Source organism: Simochromis diagramma, unplaced genomic scaffold (assembly GCF_900408965.1).
Source record: "Simochromis diagramma unplaced genomic scaffold, fSimDia1.1 OVJJ01000361.1, whole genome shotgun sequence".
Classification (NCBI taxonomy): domain Eukaryota; kingdom Metazoa; phylum Chordata; class Actinopteri; order Cichliformes; family Cichlidae; genus Simochromis; species Simochromis diagramma.
In genome coordinates this window covers 12,932,896-12,958,763 of record NW_024386860.1, presented here as the reverse complement: position 1 = coordinate 12,958,763, position 25,868 = coordinate 12,932,896, and the positions used below count along the sequence as shown (strand labels likewise).

Below are 25,868 nucleotides of genomic sequence, written 5' to 3'. Positions count from 1 at the left end.
TTACTGCGACCATGACTGTATTTTAAAAACATGTTTAGCTCAACAAAAAGACAGACTCTTTACTCATGACTGCTTGGACATCCAATCTATAATTCATGATTTTTGGATCGCAGTAGGGCTTAAAAAATGTTTAAATTCATTGGCCTACTGACTATTCGTTGGTCTTATATGGCAGTTAAAACAGATAAAAATCAACTCCAATTGGACATTAAATCTCCCAAAACAGCTAAATCTACATGTTATACTAAAAGAAATATTTGTTAGCAGTAATGTGAACAAATGTCATTTAACATGGGATAAAAATATGTATTTTAAAACAAACAATACAAAATTGAAAAGACATTAGAAATATAACCTTAACAATACAATCATTGCTATCAAATATTCTAAAGCCTACAACATTTTTTCTTGCATTTTCAGCATTAATAGAAAAACCATCATTCTAACCAGTTCATTGTCATCATCATTATTACAGTAAACACAACTTGTGTTTTAGATTCCATTTCCTAACGTTACAAGTCTGAAAATATGAGGCAGTTACACACAAACCCTTTTTGTGTTGACCATATGATCATCTGACTATAAATATGATTGATTTTTAATTCTTCAAATTTCAAGTTTCCAACTTCCCAGATGTGAATAGTCATATGAAGCTTTTCACAACCTACAGCATGTCTCACCAAATAAATAACAAGTCTACAATTGTGCAATATAAATTTTTAAATGGAAGTGTGAAAACACTTTTATACTTTAAGTAGCAGCGGGATCACCGGGGATTCCTTTTCATTCCTTTATCCGTAACGCTCCATTATTCTGGAGATCAAACAGCGCATCACGGCTCCCTGGGAAAGCTCCATTAATGTTCTGAGTGACAGACATGTCACAGTTCAAAGATCTCATCTTCCTTGTCTCTCAGTTTCCTGGTCAGTTTGGTGACAGTGAGCGGTACTGTCCCCTGTACTGCCATCCTGGAAGATGAAATGACACTCTGTGACCTCGTAAGCGGCCGGCAATCTGATGTCCTGTTGTTGCAAGTTGCTTCTAGTGCAGCAAACCTGGCAAATAAAATAAATATATAACAGAGCAAGTCATTCAGAGTGTACTGATCTTAGGCTAAATTGATTGGTATTCTTAAAAAAAATATCGCTGTTGCACTGGTACTTTCACCAGGCCATTAGAAACTGCATTTAAAGCAGCTATTAAGCATTGGGAATCTTTTGAACAGCCACATTGTGAGTGGTTGATGAAATATTAAGAAGGCCAGAAAGGTGGATGACTATACTTGACATGACAATCTAGGCTAATCTGACTATCAGATACTATCCATGTATATCTATGCTTAGCATCAAAATGCATTATATTTGACCATGACCTCAACATTACTTACACATCAGTGAAGGTACAATATTTGCAAATTACACTACCACTGACCATTTCTCATGCAGTAATATGTTCCAATATTAACCTGGAGGAAAAAATGTTAATCTGAGTAACATAATATTTCCACTGAACTGTGTTTAGGAATACGAATGGCATGAGTATAATGGCCCAGGGATTATGACTAAAAACATATGCATAAGCAGGACCAACTGATCTAACTATTAGTGACTTAAATACGAAGAGAGTAAGTCTCTGTAATGCTACAAATGACCCTGACTGGACAACAACTGTGCAAAGAAAAGAGCAACCAGCGACAGGCACAGTTATACCTTTTCTCTGCTTCCTGGCATCCTTTGACTGCAGCCTGCTTGGACTGGCTTATCAAGTCATCCAACCTTTTCAAAAAATCCCCTGGAGTGAGATCTTTCCTGTCTTCTTGCTTTTTCTCAGAGGAACTCCCTATGTGTCCATTGTGAAGTGAAGCAGAGTTACCACTGCCTTTGTTGCCATCCTCCTCCGCCACATCCAACCCATTACTGCAGTCATCCAGGTCTGATATCACAGGGATTGTCAAAGACTTCTTCAGGAATATTGAGTCATTGGTGTAAAGCCTGTTTGCTCTTTTGATTTGCTCCATCTGAAAGAGAAGATGTCCTTGTGAACCTTTTGTTAATTAGTATTAGACTTGGCTAAATCAAGTCTCACTTTTACCGAGATCAGTAGGCAGACAGGAAACCAAATAAATACATGCCATTTTAAGGCAAACACTTTTTCATAGCATGCCCTAACAGCTGAATAAACAATTTAATTATGTAGTTGAACGTTTTGTTGAACCACTGAGATAACCTACCTCAATAAATATGAAAATAAAACAACGACTATAAGAAAAGTGAATATTCACCCACATTTACATTTCAGTATTGGCAAATCAGTCTTTGGCAGCCGGCGGTCAGTCCGCCAGGGCCTCCGCTCCTGGCCGCCACCCGGCACACAATGCACCCGACCACTATGGCGCCTCCTGCGGGTGGTGGGCCTGCAGGAGGATGGGCCCATGTCTCCTCTTCGGGCTGTGCCCGGCCGGGCCCCATGGACTAAGGCCCGGCCACCAGACGCTCGCCCTCGGGCACCCTCCCCGGGCATGGCTCCAGGGCGGGGCCCCGGTAACCCTATCCCGGGCAGGGTAAACTGTTCCCTCGGTGTCCTTTTCATAAGGGTCTTATGAATCGCTCTTTGTCCTCCACTCCTAATACTAGGAGTTAGGAGTGGAGGAGTTCAAGTATCTCGGGGTCTTGTTCGCGAGTGATGGGAGAAGGGAGCCGGAGATCGACAGACGGATTGGGGCTGCAGCTGCAGTAATGCGGACGCTGCACCGGTCCGTCGTGGTGAAGAGGGAGCTGAGTGTAAAAGCGAAGCTCTCAATTTACCGGTCGATCTACGTCCCTACCCTCACCTATGGCCACGAGCTGTGGGAGTGACCGAAAGAACGAGATCGCGGATACAAGCGGCAGAAATGAGCTTCCTCCGAAGGGTGGCTGGCCTCTCCCTTAGAGATAGGGTGAGAAGTTCAGCCATCCGGGAGGGGCTCAGAGTAGAGCAGCTGCTGCTCCACATTGAAAGGAGCCAGCTGAGGGTGGTTCGGGCATCTGACAAGGATGCCCCCTGGGCGCCTCCTGGGTGAGGTGTTCCAGGCATGTCCCACCGGGAGGAGGCCCCGGGGCAGACCCAGGACACGCTGGAGAGATTATATCTCTCGGCTGGCCTGGGAACGCCTTGGTATTCCCCTGGATAAGCTGGAGGAGGTGGCTGGGGAGAGGGAGGTCTGGGCCTCTTTGCTTAGGCTGCTGCCCCCGCGACCCGGTCCCGGATAAAGCGGATGAAGATGGATGGATGGATGGATATTGGCAAATCAAGTATTCAGTTAGAAGACATCATATCGCAACAAGTAAATTTCAATATAAGCTTAATATGAACTGTTAAAGGCGCAAAAAATGAATACTTGAACTAATTCAGTCTCAGAGTCAAATCAACACAGTCATACTCACAGACACTCCATACTTCAGCGCCAGGCCTTGCAGTGTCTCTCCCGGCTGAATTATATGTTCAATGCGTCTCTGGTGCACCGGGGACAGCGGAGATCGGATCAAACTGCCGTAAGATCTTGTGCGGTTCCCTCGGAGTAGGCCGTCCCCTCCGGCTGGTAGTGGAGCTCGCTCCCCTGACATTGTCGTAAAACACTTATATTGTTCTTTTTTCGTGTGGTGGTAAACAACCATGTGGGCCTAAAATGCGCTTACCAGCGAACTTCACTGCTGATAACATCTTTACAATAATGGCTTCCGCTTTAGCCCATAACTATCAAACTAGCAGCTTAGTTAGCCTGCTAGCTAAGGCTATCAACTTAATTAATGTCGTCGCGCGTTATTTTTCCAAGCGTTCAATATTTTCTCCAAATGACAGCCGTTTAAACTCTATAGAAAATTTCTTGGATTACAAATATAACGTACCTTATCTGTCAAATACACACCTAAAAGTCGCTGAAAAACTTGTTTTCAAAACTCTTGCAGTCAGCTGTCTACAACCATATGTTGCCATGGCTGCCGTGTTCACTGACTAGTCCGATGATTCGCCACAACGTGTTGCATTAAAGACTGTAGGGGAAAAATGTGAGTTTTATATTAAGTTGACAGAGTTTGTTTTTTTTTTCGTAAATTTAGTAAATATGAACTTTTTCGTAAATTTAGTAAATATGAACTATAGCCACAAATCGAGCTTTCAAACGACTATGCGGACTTTATGTTATAAAAACAAGCAGATATCGTTGTAGTTCCGATAGCCGAAACAATTATCCACCTCAAAGCTGAGCACATAGGGGGGGAGTTGTCTATATTTCCCATCTTCCGTTTGTCCATGAATGCAGCATTGCTATTAGCTTATATATTATAGCCAAGAAGCTATACGCTGCTATTCAGATTAGTTTTTAGATTATCAATCATAACAGTTATGTCTTTTAAAAGAGAAGGTGATGATAAAAGCCAGCTGAATCTCCTTAAGGTATGGATCAATTTGCAGCATTTTATGTTGGCTTAATAACAGAGACTTCAGCTAAGAGCACACATGCGGCTAGTGTTAGCATCTTTAAGCTAACAACATATTGTAGTTATTTCTTTGGAGAAAAAAAAATGTAGTAATACTTACATACTATCTAACGTTATTCACTTCGTTTTACAGAAACGTCGTGTGGCAGACCTTTTGTCTAATTTTATTCCAGAAGATGAGGCTGCTCTTATGAAAAACGGAAGGTGAAGTGAACTTCAAAACATTGATATGTTTGGGAAAGAAAAACTTGTGTAGCTAATGGCATTAAATGTAATTTATCCCCTTATCTTATAGGTACACTTGCCTTGTGTGTTCCTACCGTCCTGTGTTTGATACAGTCGACATGTTGGCAGTCCACAGAAAAGGAAAGAGGCATCTAGACGGTGAGCACCTTGAACCTGTAAAGTTATTTAAAGCGATTTGGGGACCCAGGGGACCTGAAGTTTCGCTCCCAGTCTTATTAAGAAGCACTGTATCAAGGGTTAGCCATCTGCACAGCATTTCTATCCCTTGTCTTTCGCCCTATTTATTGAGACAGTGCCCCATATTTTAAATGGCTCTGCATTTCTAAAGTCAATGCTGCAGGAGGGGCACTTGTATGAGGTCGTGCTATCATCTGAGGTGCTGTGAAGTGCAGGTTAATATGCCATCCTTGCTACATATGCTACACAAAATCAGAGGAATACAGATACATAAACTATGCATATTTAATACAATCTGCTCAAAAATAAAATACAACACTGAAGACTGAAAAGCTAGTTGTGAGAGGGAGAAGCTACATAACTAACTGAGGATCAAAGAAAGAGATGTGCTGGTCAGTAGTTGTGTCCTCAGTAAAATGCCAATGTAAGTCATCAGGCAAAACAACAGTCAAAACAAGACCTGTATTGTAATTTGATGCAGCAGTTGAGAACCCAACAGAGTAAATGAATACACTCAATAAAACTCAAAAGCAGCAGCCAGGGGGAAATTTTGTATTGGATTTGTAGATAATCAAGTCAAGATAATCAAGATAACAAAGAGTTGAAATATTGGAAAGTTCAGTAGTTTTTGGATTGCGTCATTGGTAAGCTGTTTTTTGTGTCTTTTCTAATGCTGCGTCACAGAGAGTAGTTTTTCTTTTCAAATTATCTGGATTTGATATCCCCTCATTATTTGGAAGAATTAAAAACCCAAACGATTATACATTGTCGCACTTTTTTACGCTAAAACTGTATATTTACAAGTACATAGGGATAAGTAAAAATTCCATGCTTTTGAATTTATGTTAGTTTTTCCATCACTTTAAATGGCTGTCAAACAAATTGTACTCTTTAAGTATCAGAGTCTTGTACAACTATCTAATTTTTCTTCACCTCATTTTTTTTTTTTTTTATTTATTTATTTTTTTTTTTTTAAATATCCAACTTTTCTCATTCGGAAAAGCAAAACTCTGTCTGTTGTCTCTTACACAAACAGTCAAAGACAAGCATGTGTACCCTGGAGGTTTTCTTTATTTTCTGATGAAAAAATGCCAGAAAGTGTATTTTGAATAAGGGTATCACCGTATAACATGTATGTTAGATAAATTACAGCATATAAAAAATGTTGTTTTTACCTACATTTCGATACCAGTTTAATTTCTACAGTATGAAGGTAAAGTTTTGCATGTCTTCATGATATATACCAAACTTGCTGTACTTCAAAGGGAAACGAGTATGACTTTTTTTTTTTTTCAGGTTTGGTTCATTTTACATTGACTTTTTAGTAAACCCAATTGTTTGTTGTGTGTTCTACTCAGGGCTAAAAGCATTTTATGGCAAGAAAGCACGGCTGAAGACTGAAATAACAAAACGGCAACATGAAAACTATGTCCAGGCTGAAGAAAAAAGGCAGGTCAGTAACTGATAATCATGCGTTCTCTGTCAAGGTTACAAGTCTCTCATAGCCAACAGAAAAAAGCTGTGTGTTTAACAAAGCAACAACAGATGAGAACCAGCTGGGTCATTCTGCCAGCAGACGGTCAATGAATCATCACAGGAAAAACATCACAAGCTCAACAGATGTAATCTTTCATTACTGCATGACATTGTTATTCCATGTTGTCTCCTGTTAAATCACTTATGTGGTGCCCGTGTGACTACCATATGACCCTAACAAATTACACCTTACTAAACAATTCAGTGTAGTTGTGTAATGGTGGAAAATATGAGCTACTCTTGTTGTGATTTCAGGAGCCCTCCAGTTCAGCCCCATTACTAGCACAAACACGGAAGCTCACCCATCATGCTTTGCTGAAAACGGTACCGTATAACAGCTGTCATAGAAAAACCAGGTGAGTGATTACTTGGTATGAGAGTTGTTGTCTGTATTTAAAGCCATACAATAAAAAACACCATTTAAATTATTTGTCATTCTTTTTAAGTACAAAATCTGAAAAAGTGACAGCAAGCACCAGCTCAAACCCCAGTGACAACATGACATCTGCATGCTGGGAGTCTGGCATTTCAGTGAACACGTCACAAAGCAACTCTACTGTCTGTTCAACAGGTAAGGTCTGCTAGAGAAAATGTTTTATTGTCAGCTTTTATTTTGAGCAAACCTCGGTCATGATTTTGCTTCAACTCCTTTTGTAGCCAATAACGAGCCACATCCATCAAAAGATACTGCCGAATGTCAGGCTGCAGAGAGACAGGAGGCTGAACCCATTACTGCTCAGAGGAAGAGGGAGCTGGAGCACTATCTCAAACTGAAAAGGTGCCTAAATGTTGTGGGACTTTCACTTTCTAATGTTGTACATTTTCACTACTTTTATCACATCTGCATGTAGGTCACTATTAGATTTTCAGTGCATTTCATCTATTTTTTTTTTTTTGTTGTTGTTGTTTTATCATAGTGACGGGTGGCTGCAAGACCACAGCGGCAAGTGGGTTAAAGACGAGAATGTCGAGTTTGATTCAGATGAGGAAGAGCCGCTCACGCTTGCCCCAGCGCCTGCAAATAAATGAGAGCACCAGAATGGTGTGGACGCACAGATAAAACCTGTACCACAGTGGTACGTTCACGAGGCACAGTGCTGCATAAAACAGACAGCTCAATGTGAAAAAAATATTTAACAGATTTATTCTGTTCATCAGCCTTTTTATGTTTTTTTTTGTTTGTTTGTTTGTTTGTTTTTGTTTTTTTTGTTTGTTTGTTTTTTAAAGCTACTGAGTGTTCAGCGTCGAACTATTTCTTCCATCCAGGATGTGATCAATAGAGGTTGCTACAGAGTCAGTCTTTATTCAAGTGACAACTTTTCATATCCAGTTATATTTTATGCTTAAGGCTGAACCTTTGTTGGCTTATCATAGTCCACCCTGAAAAGCATTGAGTTGCAGGAAAGTGACAAGAATTAACCAATGGTCTCTGAATTTGAGTACTTATATTCTCTAACAGCTTACTTATCAGGGAGGAAATCCCTCTACACCCATAAAGAGTCCTGAATGGAAGAGTCTGAAATCATTTACACCTGTGACAGAGACAAACCACTCAGTTACCGGCACTTTTCCTTAAAATGTTCTGTGAATATTTTTTGTTACATTAAAATCCAACACCGCTCCTCCAATCTGTTGAAAAGATTTGTGTAATGTGACCTCTGCTTGTGACCCCCCCCCCCCCCCCCCGACAGGTTGTGCTTCTTCATGCGGGAAGAGCAAGTTTGTCCCAAAGATGTGTTAAGATTTGGCTCTTTTGTCTGCTGCATGTTTGATTCCCTACTTGCACAAGCAGATTAAGGTAACATCAGAATTCTGGGAAAGGTGATTTTGGAAATATTCATATTCAATACGACTGACCAAACTCTTCATGTTATTAAGAAGTTGGAAAATACTCAAATTGGCATTTGCCTGATTATCTGGCAGAAATTCAGAACATTTTTAAAATCTGTATAGAATTTATACATTAAAACATCTGCCTTAGCTTTAAAGACATAAAGATTAAGACTGAAAAAGTCATCCTGGACTGTTGAACAACTTTCTTCTTTTGTGGTTGGATCACTCACAAAACATTGTCCCAATATATGTGATAACTCTGTTTTTTAAAACTTGTTATTGTGATGTAGTTGGGGGTTTGTGTTCATTAAATGAAATTAGTTTTATAAGAAAATCATTCTCATTCTTGATCACCAGAATGTTCTTTTGCCAAAACATCCCGCCTGAACATGAAACATCTTAGAAGTCTGGAAAGACTGGATAAACTGTGTCATCCTCAGTGACATTAGCCTTACATCTTTTTCATGGCTCCTCTAGAATGAAAGAAGCAGGGTTTAAAAGCTCGGGCAACAATTTTCAGCTGAACTTCTCCTGACCTTTATAATTATTGTGACTATTTTCATTACCCTTTTCTTGTTCATTGTGTCCTTTCCATTTGAGTTCAGTGAGCTCTGTCTGATACGATCAATTCTCAGCCAGCTTTCCTATAAATCAGCAGCAGATTGGCTGTATTGGTGCTAATCTGTGCGTTCATTTAAAGCTCCTCTCAGCACAGTTGGTATAAATTGGATAACATCAGGGTCAGTGGAAGGGGGCAAAGGGACTTAACATGGGTTAGTTTCTGATGACATGGCTAATATGTTTCAGAAGCTCACTCACTTCATTAGTTTGGAGTTAAGAGCGTCACCACGGTCTTAAAACGTCTTTGTAGGGATTTGGAAGTATGTTAGAGCGTTTTAAGACAAATTCAAATCTGATATTTCAGTATTACTGTTTACGAAACAGTAGAAGCATAAATACAATGTGGTGAATACATTTGTGACAGGGTTACAGTCCAAAAATACATCCGTGTTTTACTGGAAACTAAGAAGTGGAAGAGAAACTCTCAGAATAGATGTGGTAAGGCAACACTGACTTGAAAGTTTTACACAAAGCCAAATGTCAGTGAAGCTTGCAGTTTTAAAATGTGACCTTTGAGAAATCTAAAAAGCATATGTGGTCTTGTCAAACTTGACATTAGGTGAGAAGTCTTTCAAGAAATGGATTAATGAAACGAGAGGTGGAAGGCAGGGATGCAAGCAATGCTGTGAAAATCCTGAGAGGTTAGCAGCTGTTTCTGCTCATAAATTTCTGTGGGTGCATTAGGGTGCAACCCTCTTAAAGTTAGTTCTTATATTTGGAACAAGGTAACTCAAGCTCAGTGGGCTAGGATCCGTTTCACATTTGCGTTGGGCCGAGTGAGATGTAAAAATAGCTCAGGTGCCTGGAGGAAGTCTAAAGATCAGAAGAAACTGTAAGCGATTAAAGGGCTGTGATTTATTAAATCAAGGGTTTTTTTTGAGGGGGGGGGGTTACCTAAAATGCTGTATGTGTTAGTTTTAGGAAATAATTTCATATAATATTTACCACAGAAAATGAGATTATGATTATAACAGTTACGATTATGTATACTGCTGTGAAAAACTATTTGCACCCCTTCTGATTTCTTAAATGTTTCAGATCATCAAGTAAATTTTAATATTAGACGAAGATAACCTGTAGAATGCAGTTTTTAAAGATCATTTCATTTATTAAGGGGAAAAGAGTTATCCAAACCTACTTGCCCCCTAAACCTTATAACTGGTTGTGCCACCCATGACGGCAAAAACCTCAACCAAGCTTTTATAAGGAATTTTGAATTGAAGGGATGAAGAATTTTGGTCTGCTGTTCTTTGCAGAATAGTTTTCATGCAGTCACACTGGAGAGTTTTCCTGCATGAACCTGTTTAACGACTCAGTTTTGCTGCCTAAGTGGGCTTGATGCTTCAGGTCATGAAATGATGGCCGGACATTCTGATATTCTGATTCACGGTTCCATCAGTTACCGATCCTGAAGCACTAAAGTGCAAGCCCCAAACCATCACACTGCCACCACCAGGTTTGACTGTTGGTTTGCTGTTGTTTTTTATGAAATGCTGTTAGCTTTGTGCCAGATTTACCCCACTCAAGCCTTCCAGAAAGTTCAGCTTTGTCTCATCAGTCCCCCAACATTTTCACCAAAGTCTTGGAGATCATCAAGATGTTTTTTGGGGGGAAATATGAGATGAGCCTTTGTGTTCTTTTTGGTCAGCTGTGATTTCTCTCTTTGGAACTCTCCAATGGATACCATTTTTGCCCACTCTCTTTGTTATTGTTCAATCATAAGGGAGGCTTTTGGTTCTTTAGATGTTATGCTGGGTTCCTTCGTGACCTCCAGGATGAGTTCTTGATGTCCTCTTGGAGTCATTTTGGTAGGTTGGCAATTTCTGGTATGGTTCACCATTGTTCTAAGTTTGGTCCATTTGGGGATAATGGCTCTCACCGTGGTTCGTTGGAGTCCCAAAGCCTTCCCATATAGATGTCAAGGACTTTGTTTTTCTTCTGTTCTTGAGTCTAAATCTTTTAGCCGACTTCACTTTGTCAGTCAGGTTTTATTTAAGTAATTTCTTGATTCAGGTGGTTAATCACAGATGTTAATTCATTGTTTACAAGATGGCAATTATTTGATGGACACAATTTTGAAAAGAAAATGCTGTCACTTTTGTAAATAGCAGTTTATCCAGTATCAGTGGCTCAAATACAGATTACTCACAACCTGTAGATAGTCTCCTTAAATGTGCCAAAGTATGATTTTTTTTTTTTTTTTCTTGGTGCATTTAAAACAATATTTGTTGAGTATAATATTTATGTGTGCAATAAGAATTAGAAACAATAAAATTAAACTTACCAAACAATTACAAAAAATAATCGAATATATATTTTTATTTAAAGTATTTACAGATTTTTTTTCCCCCCTCTCCCACAGATGATATAGCACCACATTGAGTTAGTGAATGAAAATAGTTAACTATTTGTTTGGGTTGATGTTGGTGACGCATAAACTAAAAGCACAAAAAAGACACTTCAGGTTGTGCTTGTGATCTATACATGCCTTTATGAGAAATTCAGCAACCTACAAAACTCTTGCTGCAGTAAATGAAATGAATGGTTGAACATGGATGTTAGACATGGTTTCCCCCAGGCACAGTGACCAGAATTAATTTGGGAGAATTCATTCAGCTCTGCTGCACCACAGTGAGCTGGCACAAGAGTCATCCGTTTTTGCAGGCCCCGAGGGGCTAATGGTTGCTCTTCTGCTCACTCCTTGTCGTGTTCATCTTAATCTTTGCTGACGAACTATGTAAAAGAGAGAAGATGCCGATTTCATATTCTGTTGCACAATCCAATAACACTTTAAATGATTCCTTGTATTATACATGAATATTTCAAGACTATCTGACCATGGATTCAGGTTTCTTACTCATGTCATTGTTTCGTGTGATGGCCATGGCGGCTCTGGCTCGGGGACCCTGCTGGGTGAAGTGGTAGCCAAATCTCAGGATACTGGAGTTGTTCTCCAACATGGAGGCAATCTCCATCTCAACCGAGTCTCCAAGTTTTTGTCGCTATATGATACATGAAAGGATAACACAATCAAGCACTGAGTCCTTTTTTCCATTGTGAATTAAATTTGAAAGCAGTAAGAAAAGCATGTCATTGGGTATGAGTATTAACTCAGTTATTTCATATTTGGACAATAAAAATTAGGATGTCTTGTTTTGGTTGCTGTGCATAAGTCTTTTTTTATATGTTACCATGAAAATGGGAAATGCATGCAGTGATGGAAATGGCAAAGTCTGCACAGTTCTAATGAGCTTGAAAATTAATAGTTGGTGTAACCACCATTTTTCTTCTTTTAGGCAGACTTATAATTTTTTTTTTAAATAGTCTTCAGGAACAGTTCTCCAGGCTTCTTAAAGGACATTTAAAGCTTCTCTGCCAAGACGATCCCACACTGCTTCAGTAATGTTCAGGTCCAGCCTCTGGGGAGGTCATTCCATGTTTCATTGTGTTTTTCAATTTAATTTCTTTCTTCTTTTTTTTTTTTAGATTACACTGCACATCATGCTGAAATATGCCAAGTCTTCGGCTAATAGCTCTTTTGGAATCACTTTGTTGGTACAAAATTACAATTTAATGTCTGTAAAACTGTAGATGTTGGCATTGTTTTGCACACAAATGGTACGTTTGTGTGCCAGGCTTAAATTATTCTACAGGTGAGTATCAAAGTGGCTTGCAAATTATCAGCTGTAGATGCACAGCATGTCCAATAATTTGTTTCTAACCTGGTTGTCAATCTTGAGCTCCATCAGTGTGGCGTTATTAGCCATTGCTTTGATGATCGCCATCATGCCGTCTGCAGTGATGAAGTTAGACTCGATGTTAAGACTCTGTAAGCTGGTGTTCTCCTGCAGCATCTCAGCGCATGCCTAGAAACACAGACAGAAACGTACATTGAAACTATATTTTTCTTCCACATTTTAAAAGCTCTTAAGGACTTAAAAATATTTTTTATAGTCAGGTGGCAGACACATTCGGATATAAACTATAGTTTACCACAGTGCATCTGAACATCAGGTGACAAAGAAAAGGAGATCTTTATAGAATCTGAAGGAAAACTTCAGTCATTGCAATTAATCTCTTTTTATGTGAAACAATAATAACACAGTAGAGGTACAACAGTACCTTAAGTTGATATTTTACACTACAAATAAATATCCTCTAAGAGTCATTCAGTAAACAAACAGATCTATGGCTAGAACGAGATATAAACTGTAAGACATTTCTAAGATTTTTATATCAAAGAAATAAATACCATAAAAATTGATTTAAACTTTGAGGAAATTTGCTGTCATTGGCAAGCAGTTGATAATTACAATGGGTAATTTACTCACATATGCCACAGGGTCGTTGCTTCGGGTTGCAGCGATGCTCAGAAACTCCACGTGAGAGTTTCCTTTCATCGCTTCAAAGATCTCTTTTAGTGTTGGGATGGGAATGTCCTGCAAGGAAAATACGGAGATGTTCAGTTCGCAAACAAGGAATACTTGATAAGCTTGCAGATCCGGGTTTTGCAGCCAAGGATCAGTATAGCATATGACATGAGCTGGTTCACTGAAACGATTGTGTAATCTTTGTTGTCATATGGGAAATTAATCTTGTTTGGGCGTTTAAGGTCTCTGAGTCCAGCTTCAAGCTCCCTTTGACAAACATTTTTTTTATCTGTGCATAATTTTTCCATAATTGTGACGTTCCAATGAGCTGACCTTGATGTTGTTAAGGTTGACTTCAGTCAGACTGCTGTCATTGTTGTGAATTCTCTCCAGGGTTTCCTCCACATTGGTGGGGTTTGGAGGTTCTTCAGGGAAGACCTTGAAGGGATCTGGTTTCACAACGCCTGAAGGAGATAAATGATCACAACTGAGGCTACAGTGTAAACGGTACACAATAAAACATACAGTACTGTCACATGTCTGTCTGCATTTCATTTCAACGTCTGTCTGTGTGAGTACAAGCAATAGCTCATAAATGTCTTTGGCTTTCAGACATACTGTTGATGCCCTCGGTGTTGGCGATGGTGCCTGTGGTGCCCAGAGCATCGTAGTACTGCTTGTTACTCATCAGCGTGTACATTCCAAGGATAGCTGTAAATACAGGAAAACAATCACCATGAATACATTCAGATAAAAATATCTATACTATTTGAATAAAATCAGAGAGTTGTGCCCCTGTTATACTTATTTTTTTTTAGCTAGTTTTAATGGTGTGTCCTGTGTCCCTGTACTGATATACCAAAGGCAAGTTTGTTAATATTGCTTTGCTAGGAAAAAATGTTTCTGTGGCGAGGACAAAACCTAAAGTGCCACAGTTAGTTTTTCCTTTTCCTTCATCTCCTGTGTGTGTCTATGTGTGTGCACAGGTGTTTGATGAGATAAGGAAACTGTTGTATGAGTTCAGTGGGGACTTCTAATCTTACACTTTCGAGGGGCCCCCAAGGAAGTAAAGATACCCTGCACAATACACAACTTTCAGGGTCAAGCTGTGGGCCTCTAGAATTCTTAGTGTTATTATAGCTGACATTGAGACAGTGTTAATTTGTGACCACACAAAGTTAGAAGAAGAAAAGACTCTGTTTAGGGGCACCTAAAGTATTTGTCAGGTCAAACTAATCCTAAAAATACATCAATAGCAAGTATTTAGAAAAGGTGAAGGAAGTACTGCTTTTCTTAAGTAACACTAACTTTGCATCATTCCTGTTGCATTAAGTTGAAGTTATAGTTCAGTGTTCACTGGCTTTTTTGTTTTCCTGTTTTTAGGTTTGTTATGGAGGTTGCCAGTGGTCACAATCAGCAATATGCTGACCCATGTCTGTCAGCTGTTTGATGTGGTAGTGCAGGACGGGCGTATCGCATTCAGATTTTCTTAAACAGCTGACACCTCAGCAAAACAAAAACAATAACACTGCAGGACAATAAAACCAAGACATTCACGTGATGCACAATAATTGTGTTCAGCGTTAGATGTTAAAAATAATTATTTATACCTTTTTTGTTTTACAGTAACTGCTAACATATGCTAAAATTGTGATGTAAAAAGATATTCTACTGCTTTTACATGTTATACCGCTAAGCTTAACTGTGTAGCAATATGAGCTGATCATAAATGCTATAAAGACCATTTCAAAATACAAAGAATACCTGTCATATTAAAGTAGTAATGTCAAAGTAGCATTTACTGCTGAAATGTAGCAAAGAGGAACACAAACTGGAAATAATAAAATATTAAATAAGAACCTCACAATCTGCATATTAGTGCAGGAGTTAGTATTGTGTTATTTTATTGTGTTTAATATGCACTGTAATATTATAGTATCATAATATTTACGGTAGTTTTAGTAGTTTGAAGATTAGGTGACAATATACTGTGATAATTTTTTTCCCAATTTCTGCAGTTTATCATTGGATAAAATTACTGTTGTCTTCATTATTATATTCATGTGCACTAGAAACAAAAATAGAACTTACACTTATATAAAATATTTACTAATGAATACCTCTACAGCTGTTGAATCGGGGCTTCTTTTGCTATTGCTGTTACTCTTTACAACCAGGAGGAGGCAGACTTCAAGTTGTTTTGTGTTTTTTTTGCTCTTGTTGAAACCTGCCAGGTCCAAAGTCTCTGACAAACCAACTGCTGTGACAGCAACACCTCCCTGCATAGCACCTTCCCACCAACCTCCTCATTCAATGTCGGAGTATTTCTAACCATGGGAAGGTCCTTGTGTGTGTGTGTGTGTGTGTGTGTGTGTGTGTGTGTGTGTGTGTGTGTGTGTGTGTGTGTGTGGCGGTTAAGGGGAGTATTTGCCATGGACACCCATGCCATCCTAAAGTGGCTAAATACACTAACAGCAACCTAAAAAAAATTAATGCTGGAATTCTTTTAAATAAACTGAGATAAATCTAAATAAATCAAGACAAGATCAATTTAAACCAATTCAAATAAACTGCTATTGTCTTATATAAATCAAAATCCTTAAGTGATTTGTTGGACATGCCAGCCAGGCTATTCACTCCCTTCAGTCTGTTTGCCAGAAAGCCCCAACAATAGACTGACAGAGGCTAACCGAGGTTTAATCCCCATCTGGACTCTATCCAAGCTTAAAACGGCGGTCTCTCTGTCAGACTCATGGTGCTGGACAAACATGTTCCCCTACTATGCCTTTCCGGATGCCTGCCTGCCTGTTTGGCACATCAGGGGAGTCTAACCGCCTGTTCAGGGTTTCACACTCAATAAAGCATGTTTTATGCTTCAGTTTGACTTTGCCTAAAATACCATCCGGCATTTAGGATTAATGGTGTGTAGAGGATTTTAGAAAATCTAAGGTTTTCCGTTTTCATTTTTTCTGCATTTGCAAAGCAGCTCCCCCAAATAGGTCTTGTCCAATTACTGATGAGCAACGTAACTCACTGAGGAAGGCTGTAAGGGTTTTGATTTCTCTCTAACATTTAAGAAACCCAGAAAGGGCATTGCACAGGATACTGTTAACTTTGACAAAGCTGCAGTTGTCATACTGTCACTACATTTTCTTTAGTTTGGCTGTTTACCATTACTACTAACCTAAGATGCATTAGTACATTAAAAAATGTCAAAATCACCTCTTAAATGATTTTATTATTCAAGAACAAAGCAATCCAACAAGTGTGAACTTTTTTTTTAATTTCAAGTTTCTGGAAACATGGAAAACTGAGGCTTTATCTGCAAAAACAGTATGTTTTAAACAGATACAATATCTTTGCCTCCACCATCCCCATGTCCACTCCACCCTTCCTTCGGTGGCCTGGAGCCAGACCTATTTATTTTTGTGTTGCTGAGCGTGGGGAATTGGACCCCGTCACATGTTTGGCCATGTCATTAACCGAGCTGTCTCAGTGTTGAGGGAAACAATATAAAGCTAGCAGTAGAAAGAGAATGGATCTGTATAATAGAACTATGTGGGTCAAAGCCGCTGTGATGAAAACACTGAGGTCACAGTATGCTGTGCATGTCATTGTTGGTTAATAAGCACCGACTGATGGGAAATTGCATGAGGACAAACAGATGACATCACACATAAAAAAGATGTAATTACAGACATTTTTACATGTCATAGGTGAGTCGGGGTCTTGGTGTTATGAATGCCGGCTCATTAGTACGGCTTACTGGGACAGAACCGTTGCTAATATTCGCATTTAACACTTTATTTTACCCATTTCATCCCTCACAAAAGTACAAGAGGGCAATGGGTCTGGTTTCAAAAAGATGTTTGGTTATGTAGAAGTCTATGAGAAAATGACCCTCCAGCTCCTTTGCCTGTGATCTCAGTAAACATTTCCCTAACAAGTTTACGGTCTCGGTCTCTAGTTCCAAATCTTATCAAATAAAAACAATGTTCATTTTATAAATTATGGTCCTCATTACAGTTGGAATGAATGATAAAGCAGCGTGTGCTTTACTTCACAAGTTGCTGAGCATGCATTGTTCCTTGATTTCTCAGTCAGATCTGTTCACTGGACATGATGAGCAGATCTGACTGAGAAATCTGTTTCCTATTGTATGTATGTGATTCAAGAAGGCAACACTGGTTCCCCTCATTACAGTATTAGGGAGAGAACAAACTAAAGGACTATTCCTTAAATTTGAGATTGCTGTTATGTTTTGTCTTTTGTGCATCCTGGGATAAACTGCCACCGTGTCCAGTATGCACCCAACCTCTCCAACTTCCCTGCAAGCCTCCACTGGATAAGGGGATGGATGGATGGATACATAGTTTGTTTGTTTTTTCTAAGAACTTGTGGTCAGAGTAGTAGTTGCAGTTCCCTTTTACCTGTGATTACCTGTAGGATCGTTAGATGTTTAGCTCCTGAAATACAGACTAAATATAGATTTTGGAATTATCTGCAGCCTGATAAAGCCTGTCATAAAAGCGCCCTGTTTACTAAGTTGCACTTGTAAAAAACCAATGTATATATTGTATATATACTACATAAGTATAGTGCTGCCAAACAATTAGTAGTAATAGTAAACAGTAGCAATAGTAAATCTTACCTGCAATATCGCACATCTCTGCATCAGTGGCATTTTTCAAGGCCTCCTCTAGCTCTGGTTCCAGGATCACCTGCTCATGCAGGGGGATCTCTGGTGCTTTCTTGGCCACAAAAGGCTTTCCTAGATACAGAAAGAAAAAGATGATAAATAAGAAGACAAAAGCAGGCAAAAGGGTAGCAAAGGCCAAAAAAGGTAGTTAAAAAAAACTACAAAATATCTGATGTTTGTTTATATATATATTTCTTAATGAAGTTATCTATCTAATAATTTCACTTCTCATGAAAGCTTTATTTGTATGATTTTTCCCAAAACATATCACAAATGGAGCTTTAATAAACTCAGGTTTCGCTTAATCCTACACGGTGCTTTCTCAGCTCTTTTTTGTGCTCATTTATCTTCACAATTTCAGTGGTGAATCCCAAGAACATCTGCTTTTTGCATCACTAGTTTCCATTTATTGCAAATTCTATTGTTGGTATTAGTGACTAACTATACCCAATTGAAAGGGGAGATATTGAAAGTGCTTAGATAGATTTTTACTGTATGTTCAAACTTTAGCCTGAAAACAAAATTAAATGACTTGCTGCATATTATGTAACAGGACACCTACATAAATCCTCAGACAAAGAATCTGCTTTCCCACCTTTCTTTTCACCGGTGAAGGGCACCAGGTCCTCCCTGTCCTCGTGCTCCAGGGCCTGCTTCTCCAGGTGCTTCATCAGGGCGTCACGGTCAAATGGCCCCGTCGGGGTCTTCTTTGTCTGATCTCGTTGCCGAAAGCCAGCTGGCAGCATGGCATTCTGGGAGAACATCGGATCATATTATGTTGATGGGAAAATAAGACTAAATTAGTAGAAAGTTTTAGGTATATCAAATGATCTGAACAGAGAAGCTTTAACCAAAAAATAGAGAAGGTTGTTGCTTCTTCCTGTTATTTACTTGGTTCTCTAAATTTATAAAACGCTAGACCATGCACTCCCTGCACTGAAAGTGCATCAAATGAACATTTTCTGCAATATAGTTTTTTTTTTTTAACTCTATGTGGAGAGCCCTTAAAACTTTTTCTTTGATGAATTGGGCACTTCTCATGTTTGATTATGTGTTTGATATGGCAACACTACAGTTTACTGACTGAGAGGTATGCTTTAAAACTTCATCATTTGCTTTTACTCTCCTACTAGTAAAAAATTTACAAGTAACAAAGGGTTCAAAAAATGTAGTTCTTGCTTTAGATGTCACATACTTCCCACATGTCTGATGGTTAACAAGCTACTCCTGATGTCGGGTAGATTTTTTGGCACAAAGGTAAGACTTGTGAATGTCAGGAACCAGCTATTAAAGCCCCGTGACACTGGAAAAGCAGGTTTTAGGTCAAATCATCCATACCTCAGGGTCCATCTCCTGCAGCTCATACTCCAGCTGATCCAGCTCCGCGGCACTAAGGCCTTTGAGGATGGCATCCTCATCAATGTCCCTGGGGTCTGACATGGTTCCTGAGGCTGTGACTCACATATACACACACACACTCATACACACTGCTGCGCACCCCTGGGTAAGAGGGCACTGCCAGTAAAAAAGGGGGAAAAAGAAGAGAGGACAATCAATCTTTATACTCTTTTATCTAAAATCTTTTTTCTGTCATACCTTGGCTTCTTTTACTGTGTCCTATTTCCAACCCTCTTTTACTTATCTTGTGCTGTCATTTATTATGTTAGAAACTCTTACAATAATATCAGTTTCATTGTAAAAAGCTTAGCTTTGACTGTTAATCATGCAAGACAAAGGAGTGACTGAGTACTGTTTTAGCATTACTATAGCCTACATTAAACATGTTGCAGTGTAAACACAGGCTTTTGAAATCCTCAGCCAGATGCTAACAGAGGATGTTACAGCTCATGGTCAGAAAGCTTAATCCGCAGATCTACTGACTATATAAGTAAATGATAAACCACCCAGCTCTTATTTTATCTGGGATCCTCTTGGAAACCTGTCAAGGACCACAAGGGGTCCCCTTCTTTGTATTTTTGTCAACCACTGTCCTTGGCAAGTAGCGTCATGATCTCCTATCAGCTGCCCTATCCAGAGTGCTTCAATAATGCTATTATGATAATAATAGATGCGCTTCCAATAATACATCTGCAATACTCAGGAAAGCAGTGTCTGTGGAAATATGCTACAGCAGCCCCCAGATCACATTCTTGCATAGTCTTTATTTTCACCTTAAAGCAAACTGCAGCAGAAGAGCCCACTGATGCTTTGCAGTTTTAACAGAAGAGAGTCAGTGACACGAAGAAGTGTAAGCAACGAAAGACTGAGAGCGAGAATGAGGTCTTTGTAACTTTAAACCCTCAGCTTACCACACAGTGACTAAGAATAGTCAAATGGAGAGAAGAGAGGAGTGGAAAGTGCAATCCCTTATTTATCATTGACAGACACTCGCTGATACAGTTGTGGACCCACCCGAAACATATCTGCACCCAGGGATGAAAACTCAGTGACACAGTTATGCTTTTGACACATTAAAACGTTACAGTTAATTCACACCAGCCTCAAATAACAAAGAGTGTGGTCTACATACAACACCACAGGGCTCCCCAAACATGAAAATACCACAGTGACAGAACATGTATACATCTGGGTCAAAGTATGAGTAATGCAGCTATCAGGTTAAAGGGCCAGTGTTTTCATTTTTACTCCAAATTTTTTCCCAACTTGGTCACAGAGCGAAAACCATTGCAGATCAGGTCATACAATATTGTATTTTGCAGGCAGTCTGCTAGCGTGATGTCAGAAACCACTCACATCTATAACTCCGAGTGTTTTATAGCAGGCAGTTCTTTTGCATGACAACATAATCATGTGCTCAAGGATGGATTAGGACAGCATAATTCAGAGTAACTTTCCACTATCCAAAGTGATCTGAAAAGTGTACTTTTCCAGCACTCAAATAACTCTATTGTGGTTGCGGGGTTTTGTGTTTCAGGGAGCCCTTGCTCTTTATTTTCATTTATACTGAAACAAAGTTTGTCGAAACACATTCAAGATGGTCCAAATTAGTGACTGCATATGTGCAGCAGATGTCAAGTTTCTCATTTCCATTTTTAAATGAATTGAAAATAAAAGCTGTGTATCAAGATATAAATTATTTATAACAATGGTTTACAACATACAAATGAGCCACATCCTCTTTTAAGATTTTCACTTGTTTTCTTGATCATTGTTTTTTCAAAACAAAAGCACAAACACATGAAAAAGCTGAAACATTTAACACACAAAATTTCTGATATGAAAAGTTGAATAAGGACATCGGCCTGAGGTGGAAAGGCACACCTTGTGTTTGTTTGTAAGGCCCCGTGAGTTTGTTGTGTCACCAGAGTTTCTCTAGAAAGTCAGTAAAAAATAATGTCCTGATACAACACAACCAAATGAGTTGGTTTCCCTGACGACGCCATGGGAACTTGGTTACCATGGAAATAGAACTGAACTGCACTGTTCTGCATTATTCCAGAAGCTCTAAATAACTTTGCGGTTAATGGGCATTCTATTCTATTCTATTCTATTCTAATCCGTTCTATTCTATTCTATTCTATTCTATTCTATTCTATTCTATTCTATTCTATTCTATTCTACTCTATTCTATTCTATTCTGTTCTATTCTTCATAAAACCTCTGAGACTGAAAGCTTGTTTGTGTTCTTAGAGTCACCGATCAGGTTACATTTTATTAGAAAGGGCAGACACACACACACAAACACACACACACAAACACACAAATACGCATACACATACAGGACAAAACAATGACATACATCAATTTCACAGACCTAACCTAACCAAAAGCCATGTTTGTACCCATAAAATTTCAGATCTTTATTGTGGGGATTTCTTTTCATGCCCACAGTAAAGTCTAGTCCCCACACATAATGTGACTGTGTAATACTGAGTACTGTGTATACACATATGTGTGAAAACTCTGAATACAGAGTTTTTTAAACAAAATATAGGCCATTAAATTATATCGTACCCCACAAAATAACATATACTAAAGTATATCTTTATTTTCATCAACACTGCGTGCCTCTAATGTGTAAAGCCAGGGACGCAAACACTGGATCGCATAAACAAGTGTTGAGGAAGATAGAGGAGATTTAAAAGATGCAGCTTACAGGACAAGGTGGGGCATCAATCTACTTAGACTCACTTTTTACCACGGATGAAAGGTTTTACCAGTCTCTTGACAGTAAAGCTCCCCCAGCTCTTTAAACTAGACTCATAGCTATAAAAAAAACAAAAACACTAAATATCAGTCAGCTACAGAGTCATTCATCTTTTGCTGGACCATCATGTCACAGATGCAGACAAAAATGCTTTAATGTGACTTCAGATCAATAAAAGTCATTACAGTGAACTCCTTTTTTAAAATGCCTTTTTTTTTCACAGAACACTATCTGGTAATCTGTCAAATCAAATCAATAAATTGGTAAATTTAAAGATGCATTGTGGGGCTTTTTTCTATGATAAAAAGAAAACTAATGATGTAATCTGCAATGCCTGATAAATGTCATTTTTTACCTATTCATATATATTTATGTTATTCTGACTCATGCATTTGAAGCCAACAGTGTAATAAATCCAAAACATTGTGACATGAAAAAAATGAGGCCAACTAGATCATTCATTTTTCCCTTTTTTTAAAGTGGTTTCTGGCCAAACTCAGCTCGTGTGATTTGCCTGCTGTCAAGCCTTTGAGCCTTACTTATTGATGAGCTAAATACATGGCTGTTCTGACCAGCTGAGAGTGAGGGCTCAGACAACTGGATACCAACAGCCTGCCAGCGCCGAAGAACATATTTTCTTAACTTATAGAGGCTTGAAGGGTCACATAATCACAAAGGGAAGATAGATTAGGGGGAAAATGACAAATCAGAAAGCTAACCTTCAAAGTATCAAAAGGCAAAACTACCACTGAGACATGAAAACTACAAAACAGAGTCAAAACTTTACAATTTTGAGGGAATTGCTTGCTGTCAGCTTTGGTAGACTATAGAAAATAGCACTCTGGTAAACTAACAGTCTGATCAAATGATGTGTTTTGACACATTCCAGGAAGCCCCTGTCCACATTGGAAACAGATGGTGTATTTGTGCATATGCATCTGTCTCCAGCAGTCCCAGCAGGGTTTCTGCATGATAGAAAGCAAAGTGGGTGTGGAGCAGTGCAGCGACCGTCACCTGCCGCTGCCAGCTGGCTCTGGACCGTTCTTTTTCCAGTTAAAATCTCAACCATGTCCTGCACCTGCAGCTGCTCTAGTTATAGGAGTCGTGATCTCAGCTAAGCCTGGCTATAAATGTACAGCTACATGTTATTGATGTTTCATTGAAATACAGTTTTGTTTTTAACCTTTAGTGAGATCACAAAAGTCCAACGGGTCATATTTTTTCTGTTTTGATCTGAAAAAGGTTTTTTTTTTTTCAAATTCAGATAAATTTGATTCTTTGTTTCAGATAAGACTGTGTCATTTTACATAAACCTTAAACCGTCTCTTGAGATAAGTACTGCTTTTGTAAGCAGCATTCAATCCAGGTCCCTTTTAACCCATTGCTTTGACTCATTTGTATAAACTGTTTTTGCATCAAGTAATTCTACCTCCTAAAAATTAAAACTAGAAACTAAATGTTATTTTAGCTGTGAATCAAAGACTGTCGCTATTGACGTATCCCCCACTCTCCTTTGATTAGATCACACCTATGCAGGCCAACTTCATATAACTTGCTCAAAGGGAGCAAAAGTCCAGTCAGTCAGAATAACTGAGCTCACAGGGCAAATTTCAGCTAAGACTGATAAGCACGCGGAGTTTTCCTCAACAGGAACAGACGCCTGGTCTCCACTCCCCTTGATGACTGCACCTATTAAACCAGTGTTAAGCCAGTGTTGCAGTTTCTGCATCTACAACTATGCCCGCTTGGGTCCAAGTGACATAAATTTGTTTTGATCACACAAACTTGTTTTAGCAGACACTACACTACACTGTGCACTGCTCAGGCACAATTTGGTGTCTCCAGGCATATGCCAAGAAGGCCTGAAAAAAGTGGAATAAGAACAACTGCTCATCCGTGGTGTCTGCAGCTGTCAGTGTGTGTGTCTGCAACAGTTAAAATCCTGCCCTTACAAACCTTCTATCTCAAGCCATCTATTGAGTTTCTACAAGCATTTTCACAACTATGTTGTCTACAGCAGCTCAAGTATTGAGAGATTTCAATGCTTGAACTTCTGTGAAGTTATTTGAAGAAAAAAATGGGTGCAGCTTCATTTTGGAGCAACGATTGTTAGAGGTCTGAAGGATAAAAGCACTTATTGTGAATGCATTAAAACCATGACTCACTATAAGGTAACTTTTATCATCGTATAACTTTTATCATATTTAATTTAAATGCAAGGAGTTCTAATGAATACATGTCAAAGTACTGCATTTAAGCAGGCAGCAGGGATGAGTTACAGTGCATTTTACAAGTAAAAGACCATTACAAGCGTCTAGATTTCATAGTGACAAAGGTTACGCACTCATAAATGCTCCAAGATGATTTACACTCTGCTTCTGTGTCAGTGCATTATCTTTCCTGGAACATAAATAAACTTTAAAGGGATTCCAAATACTGTACTGCACTGTTTCCCTTGCTCTTTTGGTAGATCCAATTTTCTGTAACGTTTTTTTTTTCTTTTTGCTCGTGAGCAGGCTAAGGCCTCGTTCTGCCACCGAGAGCTCAGAAGATTTGTCACCAACAGCGAGCCATCTTCTCCACGTCTTACCGACCAAGTGTAACATTCCAAATCACCCTTCAGCTTAATTTTAGCTTCACAAGTCAGCTACTTACAGCTGTGTGAATCCTCCCCAGCTTGGGTTGCTCCGTGAGACCAAGTCAGAGCACCATTTTGAGCACCCTAAGAACCACTTTGCTGGGGGGGTTCCATTAAAGAAATTCATTTTTTAAGACATACTGTGGCTTTCACTAACATTGTACCTGAGCCAAAAAACCCAAAAGGTCCCATCTACATAAAATGAAAGGTCCCTGCTTTTAATATAATTACACCATTCAATCCCAAAAGACAATCTGACCCGGTGATAATAGTAAAACATCAGGCACTAATGGATGTTAAATGGAGAGGACGAGCAGGCCACGTGTAAACTTTAGCCTTTTCTGGTTTCCAAACTTTGCAGACTCCTGAGACAACATCTCCAAATCCCCGGTGACAAATTACTTACACAGTGATGGGCAGCCTACAAATTCCATACTGATAGATTCATTTAAGTGAATGTCTTTTAGATGCTATATCTGGGAGAAAAAAAAACAAAAAACTCATTTCTGATTTATAGTTAAATAAACCACAAAAGCACAGAACTTTACAGAAACACCATATTTTTGGACAATACCATCTGTCTAGCACCTTTCTCCTATTTTACAAACACCTCATAGTGACACAACAGAGTGTGGATGAAGGAAAGCCCCACAAAGAGGCAAAGAGAGAGATTAAAGTGTGAATCAACATGCCAGTAAAAACTCAGTGAAACAGACACAGAGAGCAGCCTCACACCTACCTTCACAGAAGTGCAGTGCTGAAGCCCCTGGGCAAGGCAGAGCCTGCTGTCAGAGAAACTTGTTTCTCTTTTTTCCCTCCTCTCACTCTCTCGACCCCCTATTTCTCTCCCCACCCCCCACCCCTCTCTCCTGTGTGTCAAGCTTCAGGGCTGCTATGCTGAGACCGGCATACTGACAGCACTTTGAGAAGTCAGCATTTTATTATTTTGGCTGTGTGACGGAGATGGTAGAGAGTCGTGTAGAAAGGGGGGCGAGAGAGAGAAAGAGAGAGAGAGACTGAAGTGGGGAATCAACCACATTCATCATTCAATTGAAAAAGAAGGAACAGAAGGAGGATGGCTGACATCTAGTGGTCAGAGCTGAGA

The 25,868-nt window shown here is 39.2% G+C and overlaps 3 protein-coding genes across 6 annotated transcripts; 1 reads left to right on the top strand and 2 right to left on the bottom strand.

The window, feature by feature from the left end:
• Nucleotides 1-70: 70 nt before the first annotated feature.
• lysmd1 (LysM, putative peptidoglycan-binding, domain containing 1) lies at nucleotides 71-4,884 on the bottom strand. 4 transcript variants are annotated; one of them, XM_040030637.1, is made up of 4 exons: nucleotides 4,781-4,884; nucleotides 3,423-3,595; nucleotides 1,710-2,017; nucleotides 71-1,055 (listed from the first exon to the last, which is right to left on the bottom strand). In XM_040030637.1, exons 3-4 carry the CDS (start codon nucleotides 2,015-2,017, stop codon nucleotides 881-883), a joined length of 483 nt encoding a protein of 160 aa, XP_039886571.1. In that variant the 5' UTR covers nucleotides 3,423-3,595; nucleotides 4,781-4,884; the 3' UTR covers nucleotides 71-880. The 4 variants fall into 4 exon arrangements, with proteins under 4 accessions (XP_039886571.1, XP_039886569.1, XP_039886568.1 ...); XM_040030635.1 differs by lacking the exon at nucleotides 4,781-4,884 and adding an exon at nucleotides 3,905-4,017; XM_040030634.1 differs by lacking the exon at nucleotides 4,781-4,884 and adding an exon at nucleotides 3,885-4,009.
• Nucleotides 4,258-8,601, top strand: scnm1 (sodium channel modifier 1). The gene is made up of 8 exons (XM_040030632.1): nucleotides 4,258-4,431; nucleotides 4,609-4,679; nucleotides 4,771-4,859; nucleotides 6,257-6,351; nucleotides 6,690-6,790; nucleotides 6,881-7,005; nucleotides 7,092-7,212; nucleotides 7,352-8,601. Exons 1-8 carry the CDS (start codon nucleotides 4,381-4,383, stop codon nucleotides 7,461-7,463), a joined length of 765 nt encoding a protein of 254 aa, XP_039886566.1. The 5' UTR covers nucleotides 4,258-4,380; the 3' UTR covers nucleotides 7,464-8,601.
• Nucleotides 8,602-11,189: 2,588 nt separating this feature from the next.
• On the bottom strand, nucleotides 11,190-25,617 carry tmod4 (tropomodulin 4 (muscle)). The gene is made up of 10 exons (XM_040030631.1): nucleotides 25,503-25,617; nucleotides 19,296-19,472; nucleotides 18,553-18,709; nucleotides 17,910-18,029; nucleotides 13,877-13,969; nucleotides 13,592-13,722; nucleotides 13,220-13,327; nucleotides 12,611-12,754; nucleotides 11,746-11,890; nucleotides 11,190-11,621 (listed from the first exon to the last, which is right to left on the bottom strand). Exons 2-10 carry the CDS (start codon nucleotides 19,395-19,397, stop codon nucleotides 11,599-11,601), a joined length of 1,023 nt encoding a protein of 340 aa, XP_039886565.1. The 5' UTR covers nucleotides 19,398-19,472; nucleotides 25,503-25,617; the 3' UTR covers nucleotides 11,190-11,598.
• Between the last annotated feature and the right edge of the window lie 251 nt (nucleotides 25,618-25,868).